The sequence below is a fragment of the Mesoplodon bidens genome (genome assembly GCF_964165515.1).
Source record: "Mesoplodon bidens genome assembly, chromosome: 2".
NCBI lineage: Eukaryota > Metazoa > Chordata > Mammalia > Artiodactyla > Ziphiidae > Mesoplodon > Mesoplodon bidens.
In genome coordinates this window covers 105,045,029-105,067,099 of record NC_138177.1, presented here as the reverse complement: position 1 = coordinate 105,067,099, position 22,071 = coordinate 105,045,029, and the positions used below count along the sequence as shown (strand labels likewise).

The window sequence follows — 22,071 nt, the reverse complement described above, 5'->3', positions numbered from 1 at the left end:
CTTTGAATCTCATCTTACCAATCTGTACCACTGGTCAGTCATCCATAGACCCCTCCAGGTCAGTCCTCTTCATTCCTCAAAGAAATTGACTATTGTCAGTTTCTCTAATAACTTAATTCTTGGTAATTGCAATTGCCATACCCATTAGCAGTCACTTTCCACTCTCTCCTCCCCCCACTTCCTGGCAACCAATAATCTACTTTCTGTCATTATGGTTTTGCCTATTCTGGGCATTTCATGTAAATGGATTTTTATAGTATATGGCCTTTTATGTGTGGGTTTTTAAACTGGGTGTGATGTTTTCAAGGTTCATCCATGTTGTGTTGTTTATCAATACTTCGTTCCTTTTTATGGCTGAATATTTCATTGTGTGATGGATCAAGGGTTGCCAAGACCATTCCCAGGTTTGATGATTCATTAGGAGGACTCATAGGACTCGGCATATAGTTATACTCTAGCCTCTGATTTATTACAAAGGAAACAAAGGGAAAAGGTACATGGGGTGAAATCCACAGGAAACAAGACACAAGCTTCCAAGGGTCCTCTCCTAGTGGAGCCACACAGGCCATGTTTAATTTTCCTACAGTGAGTTATGACAGCAATTCTGTAATGTTGCCAACCAGGGGGGCTCATTAACAGGTTCAATGCCCAGAGTTTTTACCGGGAGTTGGTCTCCTGCCTGATGTGTACCCATATTCCAGACTCCTAGAAGGAAAGCATGTGTTCAGCATGAACCATATTATTTGTATAAACAATGCACAAGCTAACAACAGCTGAGCCACCCTTGTCATTTAGAGAATGCTAGGAACACTGTTGAAATAATGTTCCCAGATACCAGCCAAGGACAACTCTTACAATCAAGTCTTTCAAAAGATAGCAGTCCCACCTGTGCTAACTCTTTTCTGTACATATGGATATAAATTGTGTTTATGCATTCATCAGTTGATATACATTTCAGTTCTGACTTTTTGGCTGTTATAAATAATTCTACTACAAACATTCATGTACAAGTTTTTGTGTGAACATATGCTTTCAGTTCTCTTGTGTTATGTACCTAGGAGTCGAATTGCTGGGTCATGTGTTAAACGTTTTGAGGAACTGCCAGACTCTTCCAAACTGGCTACACCATTTTACATTCCTACCAGCATGTATGAGGATTCCAGTTTCTCTGTGTTCTTGACAACACTTGTTATTATGTCTTTTTGATTATAGGTACCCTAGTGGGTGTGAAGCAGTAACTCATTGTGGTTTTGATTTGCATTCTTCTGATGGACAGTGATGTCGAATATCTTTTCATGTGCATATTGGTTGTTTGTATATCTTCTCTGGAGAACTATCTGTTCGCATTCTTTGCCCATTTTTGAAATAGGGTTATTTGTCTTTACACTATTGAGTTTTGTAAATTCTTTTTTTTAAAATAAATTTATTTATTTACTTTTGGGTGTGTTGGGTCTTCGTTTCTTGCGAGGGCTTTCTCTAGCTGCAGCGAGCGGGGGCCACTCTTCATCGCGGTGCATGGGCCTCTCACTGTTGCGGCCTCTCTTGTTGCGGAGCACAGGCTCCAGACGTGCAGGCTCAGTAGTTGTGGCTCATGGACCTAGTTGCTCCACGGCATGTGGGATCTTCCCAAACCAGGGCTCAAACCTGTGTCCCCTGCATTGGCAGGCAGATTCTCAACCACTGCGCCACCAGGGAAGCCCCTGGAAATTCTTTATATATTCTAGATACGAGTCTCTTATCAGATATATGATTTGCAGACATTTATCCCATTTTGTGGGTTGTCTTTTAACTTTCTTGATGGTATCCTTGGAAGCACAAAAGTTTTTAATCTCTATCACTTCCATTTTATTTTTTCTTCTATGACTTGTGCTTTTAGTGTCATATCTAAGAAACCATTGCCTAATCCAAGGTCACAATTACTTATCCTGTGTATACCTTTTTAGTTCTTACATTTAGAGCTTTGACCTATTTTGAGTTAATTTTTGTATATAGTGTGTGGCTAGGGTCCAACATTGTTCTTTCACATTTGGATACCTAGTTGTCCCAGTACCATTTTTTTTTTTTTTTGGATAGGTAAGAAGTGGATTTATTTAGAGAGATACACAGATACATTCCGTATACAGAATGTGATCTGTCTCAAAAGGCGAGAGTGGCCCTGGGAGGAACACACTCCACAGACAAAGTGTGGGCCGTCTCAGAAGGCGAGAGGCCCAGCACTGTTTTTTGAAGACTTTTCTTTTCCCATTGGATTGTCTAAATACCTGTAAAGGAAAAACACCCTCCTGTGTGTCTCCTTTACTCTTAATACTCTGCTCATTGAGTACTTTACTTCTGACACTTATGGTCACCAAATTCGCAGGAGTTTTTCCCCACACCAAGCAATTCTGAGGTTCTCCAGATGCCAGCTGGGTGTCCTACAGATTTAACTCAGTTCTGACACTATTTACCTGGAGATTGTTGTGCTTCTGATTAACTGGCTATAAATGTAGATTCCTATGACCCTTTCCTCAGGTTCAGTTAATCTGCTAGAGCAGCTCACAGGACTTAGGAAAGCATTTTACTTACCATATTACTGGTTTATTATAAAAGGAAAAAATTCAGGAGCAGCCAGATAGAAGTGATGCATAGAGCAAGGGATGTGGGAAGGAGCTTCCAAGCCCTCTCTGGGTTTACTACTCTCCCAGCACCTCCATGTGTCCACCTGCCCAGAGGCTCACTGAAACCCATCCTTTAGGGTTTTCATGCAGGCTTCATTACATAGGCATGATTGTTTAAATCATTGACTGTTGGTGATTAATTCAACCTCTCCCCTCTCCAGAGGTGGAGGGGAGAGCTGAAAGTTCCAACCTTCAAAGCACTTGGTTGGTTCTCCAGGCAACCAGCCCCCATTTTTAGGAGCTTTCTAAAAGTCACCAACTTCACTAATGTAAACTCTGGTGTGATTGAAAGGGGCTTGCTGTGAATAACCAAAGACATTCATTTCACCTTTATCCTTCTGGAGCTATTTCAGGACCTGGGAACAAAACCTAAGTACTATAATAAAAGATGTTCTGTGGCTTTTACATAGGAAATTAGAAGGGTTTTAGAAGCTACGTGCTGGGAATGGTGGACAAAGACCAAATATATAGTTCATATTATAAATCACAATATCACAACACCCCTGTTGAAAATTAATTGCCTATAAATCTATATTCTAGACACTCAGTTCTATTCCACTGATCTATATGTCTATCCTTATACCAGTACCACACAGTATTGATGGCTATAGCTTTGTAGGAAGCTTAGAATTCAGAAAGTGTGAATCTTCCAACTTGGTTCTGTGTAAAGATTGTTTTGGCTATTCTGGCATTTTTATTTGACTTTGAGGTTTGGCTGGTCAATTTCTGCAGAAAACTAGCTGAATTTTGATAGGTGTTGCACTGAATCTGCAGATTAATTCAGAGAGTATTGCCATTTTTATAATATTAAATCATCTGGAATGTGTTTCCATTTATTTAATTGCTTTCAGCATTGTTTTGTAGCTTTCAGGATATGTCTTGTACTTTTTGTGAAATACATTCCTAAGTATTTTATTTTCTTGATGCTGTTGTAACTTGAATTATTTTCTAATTTCATTTTGGATTGTTCATTGCTAGTGATTTTTGCATATGGATCTTGTACTTTGCAACCTTGCAGAACTTGTTTAACAAATAGTTTTTGGGTGAATTTCCAAGGATTTTCTATACACATGTTTGCCATTTGTAAATGAAGATAGCTTTACTTATTCCTTTCCAATCCAGCTTATTTATTTTTCTTGTTTAATTGCCCTGGCTAGAATCTCCAGTTAAATGTTGAATAGAAGTGGTAAGAGCAGACAGACATCCTTACTGATCTTAGGAAGAAAGCTTTCAGTCTTTTACCGTTAAGTCTGATGTTAGCTCTGAGTTTTTCATAGATCTCCTTTATCAGGTTGAGGATGTTTCTTTCCCTCTACTGTATTGCTGGTTTGCTGACTGTTTTATTATGATAGGGTGTTGGATTTTGTCAAATGCTTTTTTTTTTTTTTGCATCAACTAAGATGATCATGTAGTTTTTGTCCTATTGATATGGTGTCTTAGTCCATTTGGGCTGCTATAACAAGACACTGCAGACTGGGTGGCTTATAAACCACAGAAATCTATTTCTCATAGTTCTGGATGCTGGAAATCCAAAATCAGAGTGCCAGTAGGGTTCTGGTGAAGGCCCTATTTTAGGTTGCAGACTGCTGACTTCTCATTGTTCCTTCACATGGTGGAAGAAGGCGAGGGATCTCTTTGGAGCCGCTTTTAATAAGGGCACTAATCCCATTCATGAGGGTTCCACCTAATCATCTCCCAAAGGCCCCACCTGCTAATATCATCACATTGGGAATTAGCTTTCAACTTATGATTTTAGGGGACACAAACATTCAGGCTATAGCATATGGTATATAATATTGATTTTCATCTGTTTAACTGCCCTTGAATTCCTGAAATAAAGCCCAGTTGGTCATGATGTATAATTCTTTTTATATGTTGCTGGATTCACTTTGCTATGATTTTGCTGAAGATTTTTTCTCTATATTAGTAAGGAATATTGGTCTGTAGTTTTCTCTTCTTGTGATGTCTTTGTCTTCTTTTTTTTTTGCGATACGCGGGCCTCTCACTGTTGTGGCCTCTCCCGCTGTGGAGCACAGGCTCCGGACGCACAGGCTCAGCGGCCATGGCTCACGGGCCCAGCCGCTCCGCGGCATGTGGGATCTTCCCGGACCAGGGCACAAACCCGTGTCCCCTGCATCGGCAGGCAGACTCTCAACCACTGCGCCACCAGGGAAGCCCTGTCTTTGTCTGCTTTTGTGTCAGGATAATACTGGCTTTACATAATGAATTGAGAAGTGTTCCGTCTTATATTTTTTGGAAAAGTTTGTGAAGGATTGGCATTAATTCTTCTTTAAACATTTGGTAGAGTTCAGCAGTGAAGCCACCTGGTCCTGCGTTTTTCTTTGTGAGAAGTTTTAGATTACTAATTCAATCTCTTTACTTGTTATTTGTCTATTCAGATACTCTGTTTCTTCTTAAATCAAGTTTGGTAAGGTGTATCCTTCCTAGGAATTGTCCATTTCATTTATATAATTTGTTGGCATTATATATTCCTTTTTAACATTAAACTTTTTTATAGACTACTTTTCAAACTTTCTGTTATTTTAGATTGATCTTTCCTCTAGTTAGTCCAGATTAAAAAGGTTTTAAAACTATATAGCCGTTATCTATAAAAGCAGCATGCTGGAAAACTAGCTTTTAAGAATCACTGATATTATTTTTATTAACATTTTACATTTTATCTTTTAGGATTGTGTACTCATCAAACAGAAACATAAAAAACTATGAAGAGGAAATTCTCAGGAAAAAGATAGTGGAGAGTGGAGTAACACAAAAGAAATGTGACTTCAGTGCTGGAAAGTGTACTGACAATGATGGAAGGTCATCTGTAGGTAAAAGGTCATCTGACCATTCTTTTCTGAAGCATGAAATTCCAGAAGATAACAACAAAGAGGACATTCCAGAAGATAACAACAAAGAGGACAATTTAATTTCCACTGGTGAGGTATTTTTTGTGGATTTTTATAAAATTTTATAACCATGAAAGTAATTATATTCTGATACAATTAGAGAAAAATATACTTCAAAAGTCAGCTCTACTGATCACTTTTTATAAGTAAATGAAATAAAAGTAAATGAAAATCAATATAATAAAAATAAATGAAAGTAAATAATTTATGGGTAAATAGAAATAATAATATGGTCAACTCCCAGTTTTCCTAAGTAATTAGATATGGGGTTATTGTTAAAAAATACACACATAATTCATAATTCTCCTTTTAAGCCTCCATATATTGTCATCCTTATTCTAATCTACACCAATAAAAGCTTTAGCAGACTATAGAATCAATTCTGTTATAACACAATATATGCGTTCCTTAAAAAACACCATGCAACTCAAAAATCACCAATACATTTTGTCATGACACAAAATCACTGAAACTTTTGTCGTGACACATTTTTAAAAGATAGGAACCTAATAAAAATGGTTAGCATAGTTTTACCCATGTTAAATGGTTCAGAAATGCATAAGTACTACAATAAATGTGGCATTTGACCTTGAAAAAGACCTCTAGTTTGTTTGTATAAGTGGGTGTCAGAAGGGTTGCAGCTTGTGAATTATTGTGAATTGGTGGAAGGAGAATGTTAAGAATATAGATATATATATATAGTAGATATTCTAACAGGAAACTCGAGACCCCTGGATCAGAAAACAGACTGTTTGTTACTTACAGAGCATCTCAGCACAACTTCCCAACCCTCAGTCCCCACGAGGCTATGTGGTAAGGGCCTGATGTTACCTGTCCTGCACGTGCAGTGGGATTGCACCATAGGAGGGGAACACCAACATTATGAGACTTTTATAGGCTGCTGGCAGGTCTGCCCATCCTCCTCTGCAGAGAGAGAGACACCTTTACTTTGGAAGGTAAATAAATCTTCTCTGGTTAGGATAAGGTAGCTTCAGTACCCTAGAATGTAAGGAAATGGTTTTGAGGGGATGGTAGTCTGAATCTCTGGAGCATCACATTATCTCTGACTTCTAAGACATGTTTGTTGTTTAACCATCCTTTATCCAAATTTGCCAGTGCTCTGCTCAGAAAGGCCAGACCATACAGGAGCACAAAAATATTCATAGAAAATGGTCTCCCAGAAGTTGCTATCTGAAATCAGATAGAAGTTTGTAACACCAGAAATGGGTAGGTGTGGGTGAACTGAGGTATCTGGTAGATGTTTTAGGTGTTTATGTTATGTTTTGTGTATTCTTACAGGGCTGAGTTCAGCTTGGTGCAGTTCTTTGCATTGACCTAGTGTTTCTCATGGATTAGCTTGCACCTAAGAGGGAAAAATCAAGAGCATAGTGTCAGAGAAGACAAAGGAAGTTTCAAGGAGGGTGGCATTGACAGTATGCAATACTGCAAAGGAGTTAATAAGATGTGGACAAGCAAGTGTAAGATGTGGACAAGCAAGTGTCTGGTAAACCAGTCAACACGGAGGTTTCCATGGAGTGATGGAGAAAGTAGATGAAGGCAAGGGTTTGAGGGGTAAATGAGCTCTATTCACTTATACTCAAAACTTCTTTGGCCACTTTAATAGGCTGCTGTGGGACCATGCAGAGCTCTAGACTATAGGCAGGAAAAATGGGTATCAAATACCAGCTCTGCCAGCTGCTCTAACTATGTGGCCTTGGGAAAGTCCCTTACACTCTCTGAGTCTTAGAGTCCTCATCTATAAAATCAGTCTGTAACCCTTACTTTTTAGGACTGAGACTAAATGAGATAATTAAAAAATATGAATAGATCTACCTCAAGCCTAGCACAGGCATGCATGCATGTATTCATTCATTCACCATAATGAGATACGGTGAACATATATAAAAGCAATCTAACTAAGCTTAAATCAGTTTGTTTTTACTGTTGTTGCACTAAACACCAGTAATAAAACTCTTTAGTTAACAGATACTTTCAAATACATCCAATTCTACTATAACACTTGTTTTCAAAACATGAGTTTGATCGAACACAATTGACATATTAGGGAACAATTTGGGCATAAGGGGGCTTTTTCCTTTCCTTCCCTCTTGGCCACTCCTCAGTCTCCTTCACTGGAACTTCCTCTTTCTGCCCCTTAAATAATTGGTATTCTCCAATTTTTTTAGCTTCGTATCTAACCACTGACTAGAAATATCTGTCTAAATATACCTTAAATATCTCAAAATTTAACTTGTGTCAAACTGACCTAATCATCCACTTTCTCAACCTGCTCTTTTCTTAAATACTGTATCAGTGTGAATTATATTACCATCTTTCTCCTCAGTTACTCTTTTACCCTTCATTCGATTCATGATCATGTCTGTTGATTTGTCTCCTAAATATTCTTAAATACTTCTCTTCTTTACCCTCCTGCCATTTCTTTATTTCAGGAATTTGCTATTTTCCTTGAGAATTTGAATCCCAGCTGGTCACCAGGCCTCTTGTTGTGCCACCCTCCATCTCTACTGTACAGAACAACGTCCATCAATTGCAAGTGTGGTCATGGCACTTCCCTTATTAAAATCCTGCAGTAGTCTCACACAGCCTTAATATAAATCCTAGCTTCTTTCCCATGGTGTAAGGGGATGTTGGGAACTGACTACTGCCTAGAACGCTGCTGCCTCCTGTCTTCACAACCCCTCATACCCCCTGAGGTCTATTCTTACTGACTTGGCATTTCCTCCTAAGGAAGTATATTTTGCCACTTCTGTTCTTTTGCTCTTGCTGTTTATTCCTGAAATGCTATTCTAATCATTACATTGAGTATCAACTTTGTGCTAGTTTTGAAGATTTGATAGTGAACAAAACAGATAGTGTTCCTATTTTGCAGTTTAGTAGGAGGTACAGTCAGGTAAGTTACGTACCAAGTGTGATAAGGACACAGATAGGGCACATGTAACCTAGGCTTAGGCCTTCAGAGAAAGCTACATGGAGGGAGTGATATCTGAATTGAATCCTGAAGGAAAAATCAGAAGTTAACCAGGCATAAAGAGTTTAGGGGAGAAGTGTTCCAGGCAAAGGAAACAACATGCCTGGAGGCAAAGAGAACCAGGCACATAGCAAATTTGGAAAGCCAGAAATGGTTTGTTGTGGGTGTAGGGTAGAGTAGGGGGCAGGAATGGTCAAAGTAAGGGATGAACCTGGATATATAAGCAAAAGCCAGATAATGAAAGCCTTCTATAAAGGATGACTTTATAGTCTATGGTCCAAACTAGGATTCTTTTGAGAGAGTGAAAGATGAAAAATTATTATTGCTGTTGATAATTATTCTGGGGCAAGAGGCATTAACTGGACTACCCCAGGCAAACCAAAAGATGTGGTCACCTTACTCATAAGTTATTTTAAGGAGTTTAGGTGGTACTGTTTTGCAGGCTTAAGGAGTATGAACAGAGCAAATTTAAGGTAGAGTGGAATGATGACTTCAGGTTGTGGAACAGTTTTGGGTTTCTGTGAATGTGTTTTTGTTTTTGTTTTTCTGGGTACCACTTCTGACACCAAATGTGTGTGGTTTTTTCCACACACCAACCAATTCTCCTAGCACCAAATGGGCATCCAACAGTTCAATTCTGACAGTTAACTATCCAGAGTTAGCACAGACCCCACAGGTTAGGGACTTAGTCCTACAATATTGCCCCCACTTCAACACAAGTGGAGTGCTTAGGCTACTGTAGAGGAGAAAAGAGTTCCTTCTACCCTCTTAGGTTCTGTGACTGGCCTACGAATTAAACTGAAATAAGACAGATTAACAGAAGGGGGAAAAATGGTTTTCATTACTTTCTTTTGTACCAGGAGTTTCACAAAGAAAGGAGATTCAAGAAGGTGGCCGGATGATTGAGGCTTATATATCATCTTAGGCTAAACGAAAGAAAGGACTTTTGGGCTACTAGGTGGTGGAGGCAAGTTATGGGAAGGTGAGGGGAGAAAATGTATGGTGAATAAGGATTGTCTTTTTATGCAAATAAGAGTCAAGTGATGAGAATAGTAAGGAGATATCTTTACAAATGGAAATTTCCTTTACAAAAGGGAAAATTTGTACTTTTATTTTTAGGCAGTTAGGGAGATGTAAATAGCTTTTCCTGCATCTGCTCCTTCTCAAGTACCTTTAGCTCAAAATAATCCTCATGCCAAAGTGGCATGTTTTGGGGTGACATATTCTGGCGCTTTTTACTACCCAGTCTTGTGCCCAGTGACTACAAATTCAGGAGTTCCCATGACCATCCTCCTCCAAGGTTCAATAATTTGCTAGAATGACTCACAGAACTCAGGAACACATTTCTCTTATGTTTACCTGTTTTTCATAAAAGGTATAATTTAAGAACAGCCAAATGGAAGAGATGCATAGGGCGAGGTATGGGGTGGGATGGGCAAGGGCAGCATACAGAACAAATTCCATGCCCCCTCAGGGTGCGCCATCTTTCTGTTACCAAGTCCAAGCTCGCTATGCTCGCCGCATGACAGGCCAATAAATCAGAGACGAGGTGTTGAGGCAAGGAATATGACTTTATTTGGTAAGCCGGCAGACCGGGAAGATGGCAGACTAAAGTCTCAAAATAACCATCTTATCGGGGTTTGGATGCCAGTTTCTTTTATAGCACAGAGAGGGGGAGGAGACGAGGAAGTAAAGTAAAAAGCCCATAAGTTTTGCAAATATCCCCTGGAATGGCCAGCCTCAGGGAGGGGATGTGTTAATTTCTTCTTTCTTGCAGCCATCTACAGGTGGACAGGGTCCAGATGTTTCTCTGATCAAAGGCACTTTGGTTTAACATTCAGGCAGAGGGGCAGGGTTCCCTGAGGCAGGCCATTATGTATAGACAGTATCCTTTTAATGAACAAAAGCAGTGGGAAGCAAGGGTTAAAGTAAAAGAAACATCCAATATGTAGTCAGATTTGGTTCTTCCCTGTTATATTTCCAACAAGTCAGTGTGTTCACCAACCCAGTAGCTCCCTGAATCTTATTGTTCAAGAATTTTTATAATTCAATCTATAGCCCCCTTTCCCTCCCTAGAGATGGTGGGGGAGCACTGAAAGTTCCCACTGTTTAATCACATATTTGTCCTTTCTGGTGACCAGCCCCCATCCTGAAGCTATTTAGGAACCCTACCCTGAATCACGTCATTAACATAAACTCAAGTAAGACATTCCTATAATTTAGGAAATTTCAAGAGTTTTAAGCTCTGTGCCAGGAATGGGGGAGAAAGACCAAATATATATTTTTATTATACCACACTGTGATATATCAAGTTCAGGAGGCTATTTGAGTACATAATTGGGAGTTGAGATAGGTAATCATCTATCAAATTAACTTGGTTTTCTTTTGAAAAGTTTCTAGATTTTCCCTTTGTGTCAAAAATTATACTCTGATCTTTGAATCATCGAAATGAAGACTATTCCTTCAACATCTCCCACTAATTTATGTGCTTTAAGTCTTCTATAGGAATATCTGGAAGTGGTAGGATCTGCCTCCTTCCCCTGCTTTATTCTGGTTGGTTTTATGTTTTTTCTTCAAAAATCTTTTTATGTAGTATTTGATATATTAATTTATTCAACAAATATTTATTGAGGATCTATGTGTTAGGACTATTCTAGGTCTAAGGGATACTTCAATGACTAAAGTGGACTTCCAGCTCTTTTGGAACTTAGATTCCAGTTGGAGAAGGTATGGTGGGGGTGGAGATAGACAATAATGTAATAAAGAAGTTAGAAGGTGACATGCTATAGAAAAAATAGCACAGAGGAAGGAGGATTGGGAGTGCTAGTGATGGGAGTTGCAATTTTAAATGGGTGGTCAGAGTCAGCCTTGATTAAAAGGTGATGTTTAAACAAAGATTTGAATCCAGTAAGGAAGTTAGCCAAGTGGATATCTGGGAGATGAGAGTTCAAGGCAAAAGAAATGGCAGTAGAAATATCCTAACATGGGAACATAACTTGCCATTTGGAGGAATGAGAGAGAGTTCAGTATGGAAATAAGCAAAAGAGTAGACAGTGAGATGAGAGAGGTAGTGAGGAGCCAGACGTGAGGCTTGATAAGCCATTGTAAGACTTTGGCTTTTACTCTAAAAAAAATGGAGAGAACCATATTGTTTTGAACTGGGATGGTGATGCCGAAAACTTGGCCTCTGTGCACCAGTGCCAAATCAAATCTTGGAGACAGAGTTTTGGGTGAAGTAGAAAAGAATAGCTTTATTACTTTGCCAGGCAAAGGGGGACACAGTGGGCTCCTGCCCCTCGAAAACTGTGTGTCCCAACCTGAGAAGATTTGATGAGAGTTTTATAGCAACAGTTCAAGGGTGAGGTTGCTCATAAGATTAGGGTGTGTGCAGGGCCTGCACTCCTTTAATCTGGCTTCAAGTGGTCTCCATATAAGCTTCTCTAGTTCTTGAGGCTATCAAACCGTGACCTTCTCTCTGGAATGAGGATTGCTTCATCTTCCATTTCTTGGGAGTTTTAGTTCTATAAGGAGCTCAGAAGATATTGTTCCGGCTCCAAGGCTGCACCATTTTTTCTTGGCTTCTCAGCCCTTGTCTCTGCATCCCCTCCCTTAAGATCATTAATTACTGAGACCTGTTCAAGGGCAAGCATTGCAGCTAGGCCTAGATCACAAAATGGCTTAGGCCAAAATGGGTTCTCTTATGTCAAGAAAGCCATTCATGGTTCTCTTTCCGGGGACCCCCTAACTTATCTGTTTACAGTGGTAGCAGTGGAGATATTGAGTAGTGGTTGGATTCTGGATTTCTTTTGATAGTAGAGTCAGTATTGGCATTCTGGTTTATAAATGTATACATTTGTAAATTGGTTAGTGGGAATATGTTCCTGGTGATCCATCCTCACCAGGTGTACTAACAAAAATTTCTGAACTGACAAAGCTATAGTATATAATTTAGTATTTTTCTTTTTTTATATATATGTACATGTTTTATATTTCACTTCCCATTGCCTAAAGTGTGAATCTTTTGAAGTAGAGATAGTTCTTAAAGTGTTTATTTTCTATACCTCTCCATACTATGTACAGTACTAAACTCATAGTAAGTGTCCTATGAATCCCATTGATTTTAGTTGAAATTCTATTGGTTCACAGATTATCCTAGCCATAAGTCCATGAACAGGAACAGGAAAAAATTAAGTGGTGAAAAAGAATATCAAGATTGGAAAATGTTCTAAGTCAGATGTTCATGAAGTGGCTTCAGTTTTGGCATATAATTCTGTAACAATATTACCTATGTTTAAATGTGTATCTATATTTAAAGGTATATCTGTATTTAAATATAAATAGAAATATATATTTCAGAGCAGAAAGGATAGATGATTTTAAAGTTTCATTTTACTTTGAATTTACCACTTAAATGTTTCAGTCACTGTTACTCTCTTTCAGTAGCTAATTGAGATAACTGTGGAAAAACATTTTGCTAGTATTAGAATACACAATTTTGGAATATATATACTATTAAAGAAACTTTTTTTAGTCTTGTTTTTCTCTTTTAAAGATATTTATGACTTGGAACCTGCATCTGAATTAGGAGAAGATTTATTGAAGCTTTATGTGAAACAGTGTTGTCCAGATATTGATATTTATGTTGATGGAAAAAGTTTTAAAGCTCACAGGTAAATAGGCATGTGATTAATTTGGTGTCTTGGTTGTGACAGTAAAGTGTAAAAGGGTAGCTGTCTTTTTCTAGCACGGTGGTTTTCAAGCTGATTCATATAGGCTACAGGGGTTCCATGGTGATGCCTCAGGAGGTCTCTGACAGGGGAGGAGTTTGGACATTAGGCAGGATTTTCTATCTGCACATTCACACATGCACAGGTGACCCTACCCAGACATGTGCACATGCTCAGCTAGAGAAGATCTGTGCTGTGCATTGGGCATGAACCGAAGATTTTATTAGAAGAAAATATACTGTTGCCTAAAATAGGTTTGAAAGCCACTGTCACAGAAAATGTAATTAAATGCAATTTTTAATTTCACAGGCATTATGGTATTGAAAATGATTATTTCTACATGAATGACATGTATTTTCTCTGAATTCATTCTGGCTCAAAGTCTTTGATTCAAAATAGCCGATTCTCCTGAATAGCATGGATTAGGAGGTTTAATATTTCAGTGTACTTTTTAAAAATCATTTTTTCTGCTGTAGAGTTGGGTTGCTTAGACATTCCAGACTTTTAGAGTTTAAATGAAAGCCTGCTGCCTGTTTTGGTTAGGCTCTATTTTTGGTAAGTAACTAAAATCTGCTTAAAGAAAGAAAAGATGTTAATAAAAATACAGGGTTTTTTTCTTGGAACTCAAGGGAAAGAGGTACAGCTGGCCTCATAACAGACTAGAATTGGAACCAGAAAGCTGAGGAACCCAGAGTTCTCCTCCCTATCTCTTTGTGTTTCAAATAGAATGTTAAGTTATTCTGGTGCTGCAGAAGAGGAAGAACCAGACTATTTTAGAAGATGCAAGAAGCAGTCTTGTAGGTTCAAGGGTACACAGCCCTTACTGAAATTAGCAGTGAGTTTAGATTACAGAAATCCACCAAGCCAAATAGTAGTGATGTTTGTACTCTCAGAAATCATACTGGTTTTGCCAGTTAACTGACTGTAGTACATTGCTAAACCCTAGGATTGCCAGTTTCCATTAGACTACCATTCAGAATTTGAACTTTTCTTTCTGGGAACATATGTTTTGTAAATATATATATACACATTTTCCTATTTTTTATGAAATCTGCATTAGGTATAGTAAAATACAGAGTGTGATACAGATTTATTCATATATTTTCCATATCATGAATATGTATTTCTCATATTTGGGAATATACAAATTCCCAAGTGGTGTGTGTGTGCACGCACGCGCCTTTCTTTTTGGTTGGGGTAGGGGGACAGCACAATTTTATTTTTAGAATTAATTTACTTTGATTTTATTTTGTGCCAGATTTTTCTTGAAACCATATGGGCATCCTAGCAAAATTCTACCTATGGAGCCCTAAGGCTATTGTTGTCATCCAAGGAAAGCAGGATGCTGTGACGATTTGCAGTATGTCCTCAAACAGTGTCTGTATTTGGCTTCTCCCTGTGTACTGCCTGACAGTGGACTGTTTAAGAGCTGGATCTAGAATATTAGGTTTGTATTTTAGGACAGCTCTTGCCCACATTTCTGGCTTATTTTGTTCACCTAGCAATAAAAAATAAATTTATATTAACTAGAAAGGCAATTTCCTGAGAATGTGTTTCAGGAAGATCTGGCTTAAGTATTCTTGCTTTGTTGTTAGTGCCCTTATGTGAGTTAAAATGGCAAATTCTAAATCCCAAGATTACCTTCCTATTCCAAACTTAAACATCTCTTTGTTTGTACATATTTACTTTATTATTCAGTTCAAAGAATATTATGTCAGTAGTTCAGAAAACACAGGCATACCTCATTTTCCTTTATTGCACTTCGCAGATAATTGCATTTTTTACAAATTGAAAGTTTGTGGCAATTCTGCATCGAGCAAGTCTGTCAGCACCATTTTTTTCCCAAAAGCATTGGCTCACTTCATGTCTCCGTGTCACAGTTTAGTAGTTCTCACAATATTGCAGACTTTTTCATTATTATATTTGTTATGGTGTTCTGTGATCAGTGATCTTTGATGTTACTACTACAACTCACTGAAGGTTCAGATGATGGTTAACGTTTTTTAGCAATAAAATATTTTTAAACTAAGGTATATACATAATGCTGTTGCACACTTATTAGACTACAGTATAGTGTAAACGTGACTTTTATATGCACTAGGAAACCAAAAGATTCGTGTGACCTGCTTTATTGTGGTGGTCTGGAACTGAACCCTCAATATCTCCAATGTATGCTTGTATCATGTAATATAACCTAAAGCCCAGCAACAGAACTTTCTGAATTATTTCTTGTTCTAGATAATCAATGTCAGCATTTATCCTAGTGGTATGGCTAAAAATCCGTTTGTAAAATGACTGCTTTAATTATATGTACTCATATTTAATGATCAATGCAAGTACTCACAAAGACCAGGATTTATGGGCAGAATTACATTCAATTTAGGTCTCAAATTTTAGAACAGTTTAGTTTGCTAGTTTATTGTTCAAACTGGTATGGTAAAGAGATAGTTTCTTTTATTGAGTCACTGTCTTTCTCTTATGCTCAAGCTCCTTCTTCAAAAGACATCCCTGGTATCCCAGTTCTTCCAAGATTATGTCTCCAGTTGCTAGTTGCTCTGTCCAGCCTTTCCCTTGATCTGCAGCCCCATACCTGGAGCCCTTTATGTGCTGCAAGACGATCTGATGACAATCACTTGCTTGTGGTGGTACAACTAAGCCAAAGAAGTCATTTATAAATGAGTAGTTAAGAGTATGTGGACTATGTATGGAGCCTGTCTGCCTGGGTTTGAATTCCAGCTCTACCATCTTTAGCTGTATGAATTTGGAGAAGTCATTTAACCATTCTGTGTTTCAGCATCCTCATCAACGGTGGAGATTATAATAATACTCATCTTATAGGGTTATTATGAGTATTAAATTACTAAAAGCATTTAAAGTACTTTGAACAGTGCCTGGCACATAGTAAGTACCATGTGAGTGTTTGCTATCATCATCCAGGTAATAGGCCTTTGATACAAGGTTTTGTGTAGATGGTAGCAACAGTCTGTATGTCCTTTACTTATGTGGGACAAGGAGAGAAAGGTGATTTGAATCACTTGCATTTCCCCCCAGTCCAAGGAGGAAAGGGATAGCAGTAGGCCTCCAGGGAAAGTCACGTTTACTACACTGTTCTGCCTCTACACAGGCCTTTCCCTCTCCAAAGCATAACTTCTCCACCCTTCCCACATCTTTGTCCTTGCTTATCTCCAATACTTCTGCTCAAAGGAGAAACAAAGAGAGCTTTTTTTATTTGGCGGGAGAGAGGTTATAATAAAAGGACCCATTAGAGTTCATGGATCCCATTTGTTAATTATGTTGCTACTTTTCTGAGTGTTGCTTCCTGGAGTACTACAACACATTACTCCTGTTATGGATCTCTGTAACATTACGTTCTTTCCTGAATTACTGTCAATCACCAGATGAATACCATCCATATATTGGGCATTTCTCTCTACTTTTATTTCTTCCTGTCATCTTTAGCGTACCTCCAAGTACCTAACTTATCCATTGCACTGCTGATCTCCCATTTTATAGTGTTAATTATTATTCTGATGTTTTCTGAGTGAAATTGAATCCACTGTATTTTAAAAATAATTTATTTGTTGCACTTCAGTATTCCATAATTAAGATTCTCTTGTGCTGCTTTATTGAAAAAGCAGGGCAGTGATTCCTAATTTTAGCTTTGTAACACTTAAGATCCTGTATCCCTTCCAGAATACCTTTTTTTTCAGTGCCTGATATTATAACATCAGACATTCATTCATGGGGTTAAAATGCTGTCAAATCTTCCTTTAAAATGTAGATTTCTCTGAATATTTAGTAAATCAGCACTGAGTCAGGAGATCAATGTCCTAGTCTGTGCCATATGACTAATTAGCTATATATTCTTGAGTCCATCAGCTGAAAACTTTTTCAGAAGTATACAGTTTAGTAATCCAGAAGTCAGTCTTTCTGGGTTTAGATTCTGATTGTACCATTTAATAATTATTGAGAAGTTACTTAATCTCTCCAAGTCTCAAATTCTTTATCTGTAAAAGAAATAATGATAGTAATTGTAGCATAGGATGGCTGTGAGGATTGAATCCGATAACGTACATAAAGCACTTAGCATGGTTCTATAGCACATTGGAAGCATTCAGTAAATATTAGTTGCTATAAGTATATATTAGATATCTGGGAGGGAGGCACATTGTTGCCTTTTCTACCTTATCTTAGAGTGGAGGTTGGCAAACTATGACACAACCCAAAGCTGGTCAGTGGCTTCTTTTTGTATAAAACAACAACAACAACAAAAAAAACAACAACATGCAACAGGAACCTGAAAAGCCCAAATATATTTATATTTATATTTATATTGATGTTTACTATCTGGCCCTTTGCAGAAAAAGTTTGCTGTTCCCTATCTTACTAGGATTGCCAAGAAGCTTTATGAAGTAATTGTAATAAAATTCCAGATTCCCATACAATAAAGTGGGTTATGAACGTCTTAATACTAATTACTTTATTAATGATAGATGGTCAACCCTGTCCACTTAAAAGGTTTAAAATAATAAATTAGATATGGGAACAATAGAGAGAAAAGAGGTGAGATTCTTTGGTACCATGGGCCTTTGAGGGAGGTTGCAATGGGGAACCAAAGCCAAAGGCACTGGGCGCCTAAAAGGAAACAAGTCACCTAGAGTAGAAACTCCTTAACTGAATGTGACTAAATGTACTCTTCAGCTGTTCTCTGTAGAGCATGCTGACATGTTAGGCAGAACTCTCAAGGCTAGGATGTCATTCTCTAGTATACCTATAACATTTCCATTCCTTTCATTGAGTTTGTGTCTCCTGAGTCACTAGGGGTTATTCCCAAACCTGTTTGATGCCATTTGAATTTCTTGTTTTGATAGCATGACTTAATGACATATCATATAAACCAATGATACATGAAGTATGAAAAGAATTTGTTGTTACAATGAAAACCAAAGTGAATGTTTTAGAAATATTAATAAGGGAGGGGCACTTTTTTTTTTGAGCTTTTTTTTTTTTTTGCGGTACGCGGGCCTCTCACTGCTGTGGCCTCTCCCGTTGCGGAGCACAGGCTCCGGACGCGCAGGCTCAGTGGCCATGGCTCATGGACGCGCAGGCTCAGCGGCCATGGCTCATGGGCCCAGCCGCTCCGCGGCATGTGGGATCTTCCCGGACCGGGGCACGAACCTGTGTCCCCTGCATCAGCAGGCAGACTCTCAACCACTGCGCCACCAGGGAAGCCCTGAGCATTTTTTTTTAACTTTTTATTTTATATTGGAGTATAGCTGATAAACAATGTTGTGATAGTTTCAGGTGCACAACAAAGCAACTCAGCCATACATATACATGTATCCATTCTCCCCCAGACTCCTCTCGGGGAGAGGCACTTTTAAAATTGCTGTTGAATTCAGGGATTTCCCTGGAAGTCCAGTGGTTAAGACTCCACAGTTCCAATGCAGGGGGCACAGGCTCGATCCCTGGTTGGGCAGCTGGGATGCCACATGCCACGTGGCATGACCAAAAAATAAAAGATAAATTAAAAAATAAAGTAAAACTGCTATTGAGTTCAGTTTAGATGAAACAATATAAAAGTTTGAGGGGAAATTATAAAAGTCTTAAATTATTCTATACTTCAGATTGCTTCATAAAAATTTTTAACTTTCTTCACTTCAGAGAAGTGTGAACTAAAAATCATAGACAGGGTATATGGGTATATATAGCTTTTGCAAGAAATAGGAGGCTCCAATCAGCAAACCCACAATAAAAAAATAAAGATTGGCCTTGTATGGTCAAAGATTTGTGAATGAATACATATTTATTTTTTAAGTTAGAATAAAATGATTATGATATAGACAAATCATTTTAAAAATTCTCTCCTAATTTTTAGATTAACCAAACAACTATCAGTCCTCATTGTACTGGATAACAGGGCATCCATTACACTTCACAAATCATTTTTTAACTTAGGAAAGGCTAATCCTATGAAAGCTGTAGTCAATGTATGTCAAAATGGATGTCTCAGGAGAAAGCTAACTTATCATTTTTAAAGTTTATGTTCTCTAAAATATTTGCAAAGTGTAATGGGTAATGGTGACAGCAACAGAAAGTCTGGATTCACTGCTCTGCGTTTAACCCTTATTCAGTTATGTTGAACTAAAAGGAAAAAAATATATTCTTTGAGCAAGAGTACTTAAAAAAATAGTCCTAGTGAAAAATTCTTTAGAGTTTCTCTGAGTAATCCAGGCCATTATTCTTCCTGGAGAGGTGAACCCAGTTCAGCTAAAATCAGGACGTATTGAATAGCAATGTACTATAAAGCAAGAGCAAGGGGGAAATTAGGGCATCTCTACAGAGTCAGAAGCAGCCTTGTCAGCTGAGATTAAATTTAGTCAAAAAGAGAAAAAAATTTTGATGTGTTGGAAAATGAAAAATCTGGTGAAGATTTTTAATACACCATGCTATCTACAGCATAATTTTTTAAACTGAGGCTTGTATCTGAATTAAATAGGAATGTTTCCTAAGTTTCTGTCTTAAGGGCAGGGTAATTGTTTAAGCCTCAGATGCTTTTGGTCTTATTTAGATGGGAATGGCTAGCATGCTGCTTAGTTTAAACATGCTGTTTAGCATGTTTAGTTCAAGTCTTCCATATCCTTAACTGACTTTTTGTCTACTTGTTCTGTTAATTACTGAGAAGAATGTTGATGTCTCTAATATAATTGTAAATTTATCTACTTCCCCGTTCAGTTCTATCAGTTTTGCTTCATATATTTTGAAGGTTTGTTATTTGGTACACACACATTTAGGATTGTTATTTTCTCTTGATGAATTGACCCCTTTTTCATTATGAAATTTTAGTCTTTACCCCAAGTAATATTCCTATTGTGAGTCTTTTGTCTGATGTTAATAGGGCTGTGCCAGCTTGCTTTCTTTTTTAACAGTTGAGGTATAATTGATATATAGCATTGTATTAGTTTCAGGTGTTTAACATAATAAACTGATCATCACAATAAGTCTAGTTAGCATCCCACTCCAGCTTTCTTATGATTAGCATCTAGATGATATATGTTTTTTCATCCTTTTACCTTTAGCCTCTCTGTGTCTTTGTATTTTAAATGGGTTTAAAATTAATTTTTTGTAGACAGCTATAGTTATGTCTTGCTCTTTTATTATCTGGTCTCATAATCTCGCCTTTTAATTGGAGAATCTAGATTATTTATGGTAATATAGGTATTAATGTGTTGGAATTTAAGGCTACTATTTACTATTTGTTTTCATTTTTTCTTTGTTTTCTTTTTTCTCTTTTCTTCTTTTCTTTGTATTAATTGAGAAAAAAAATTTTTTAATGCAGTTTATTTCCACTATTGGCATATTGGCTATATTGTGTGTGTGTGTTGTTTTTGTTTTTTTAGTAGTTACTTTAGGATTTTCAATATGCATTGTTATTACCATTTACCTTCAATTAATATTATACACCTTTATGTATGATGTTAGGACATTTTCCCCCTTCTGTCCCTTGTGTTATTGCTGCCATACATTTCACTTCTATATATACTCAAAACCCCACTATAAATTGTAATTATTTTTTTAAACAATTATCTTTTAAGTAATTTTAAAAATTAGGGAAAAAGTTATACTTTAGTTATATTACCAATTCAGACACTTTCAATCTTTTGTGTAGGTCCAGGTTTCTATCTGTTATAATTTTCCTTCAGCCTAAAGAACTTTCTTTAAATTTCTTGTAATAGAGTTCAGCTGACAATGACTTTTCTCAGCTTTTGTTTGTCTAGAAAAGTCTTCATTTAGCCTCCATTATTGAAAGATATTTTTGCTAAATACAAAATTATAAATTTCTGATTTGTATTTCTTTCAGTGCTTTAATCATGTAATTTCATTGTTTTTTCGGCTGTGTTGTCTCTAACAAGAAGCCTGTGATCATGTCTAGCTTTGCGTGTCAGTATTTGATGTACCTTTTTCTTTGGCTGCTTTACAGTTTTTTTTCTCTATAATTAGTTTTTAGCAATTTGGTTATATCTTGTGCTTTTGTTTATTCTGCTTATGATTTATTGAGCTTCTTGGACCTGTGGGTTTGTAGTTTTTATGAAATTTGGAAATTCTACAACTGTTATTTTTTTCAAGTTTTCTTACCATCCTCTTCTTTTTCTCCTTTCCACATGGGACTCCAATTATGTTATGTTAGTCCCAAGCTCGCTTAAGCTTCTTTTTTTTTAACCAGTTTATTTTTTCTCCCTATGTCTTATTTGGATAATTTGTATTGCTATATACACAGGTACACCGATCTTTTCTTCTTCAGTATCTAATCTTTTTACTCCATTCATGAATTTTCTTTTCATTTCAGATATTGCATATTTCACTCTAAAAGTTTTGTCAGGGGCTTCCGTGGTGGCGCAGTGGTTGAGAGTCCGCCTGCCAATTCAGGGGACACGGGTTCGTGCCCTGGGCCGGGAGGATCCCACATGCCGTGGAGCAGCTGGGCCCGTGAGCCATGGCCACTGAGCCTGCGCATCTGGAGCCTGTGCTCTGCAACAGGAGAGGCCACAACAGTGAGAGAGGCCCACGTACCGCAAAAAAATAAATAAATAAAAGTTTTGTCAGGTTTTTTAAAAAAATCTCTTCATTATGTTCATTATTTAAAAATCCTTGAGTGTATCTATAATAAGATCTTATTTTATTTATTTATTTTTTATTTATTTATTTTGGGCTGTGTTGGGTCTTCATTGCTACACGTGGGCTTTCTCTAGTTGCAGGAGCGGGGGCTACTCTTCCTTGCGGAGCACAGG

General features: G+C 37.5%; 1 protein-coding gene across 3 annotated transcripts in view; it reads left to right on the top strand.

The window, feature by feature from the left end:
- BTBD8 (BTB domain containing 8) overlaps positions 1 to 22,071 on the top strand; it is an 89,659-nt gene that overhangs the window by 10,227 nt on the left and 57,361 nt on the right. For all 3 annotated transcript variants that reach the window (XM_081226543.1, XM_081226542.1, XM_081226544.1), the window contains 2 exons: positions 5,346 to 5,596; positions 13,108 to 13,225. In XM_081226543.1, coding sequence (XP_081082669.1) covers positions 5,346 to 5,596; positions 13,108 to 13,225 — 369 coding nt within the window. The remainder of the gene's footprint in view (positions 1 to 5,345; positions 5,597 to 13,107; positions 13,226 to 22,071) is intronic.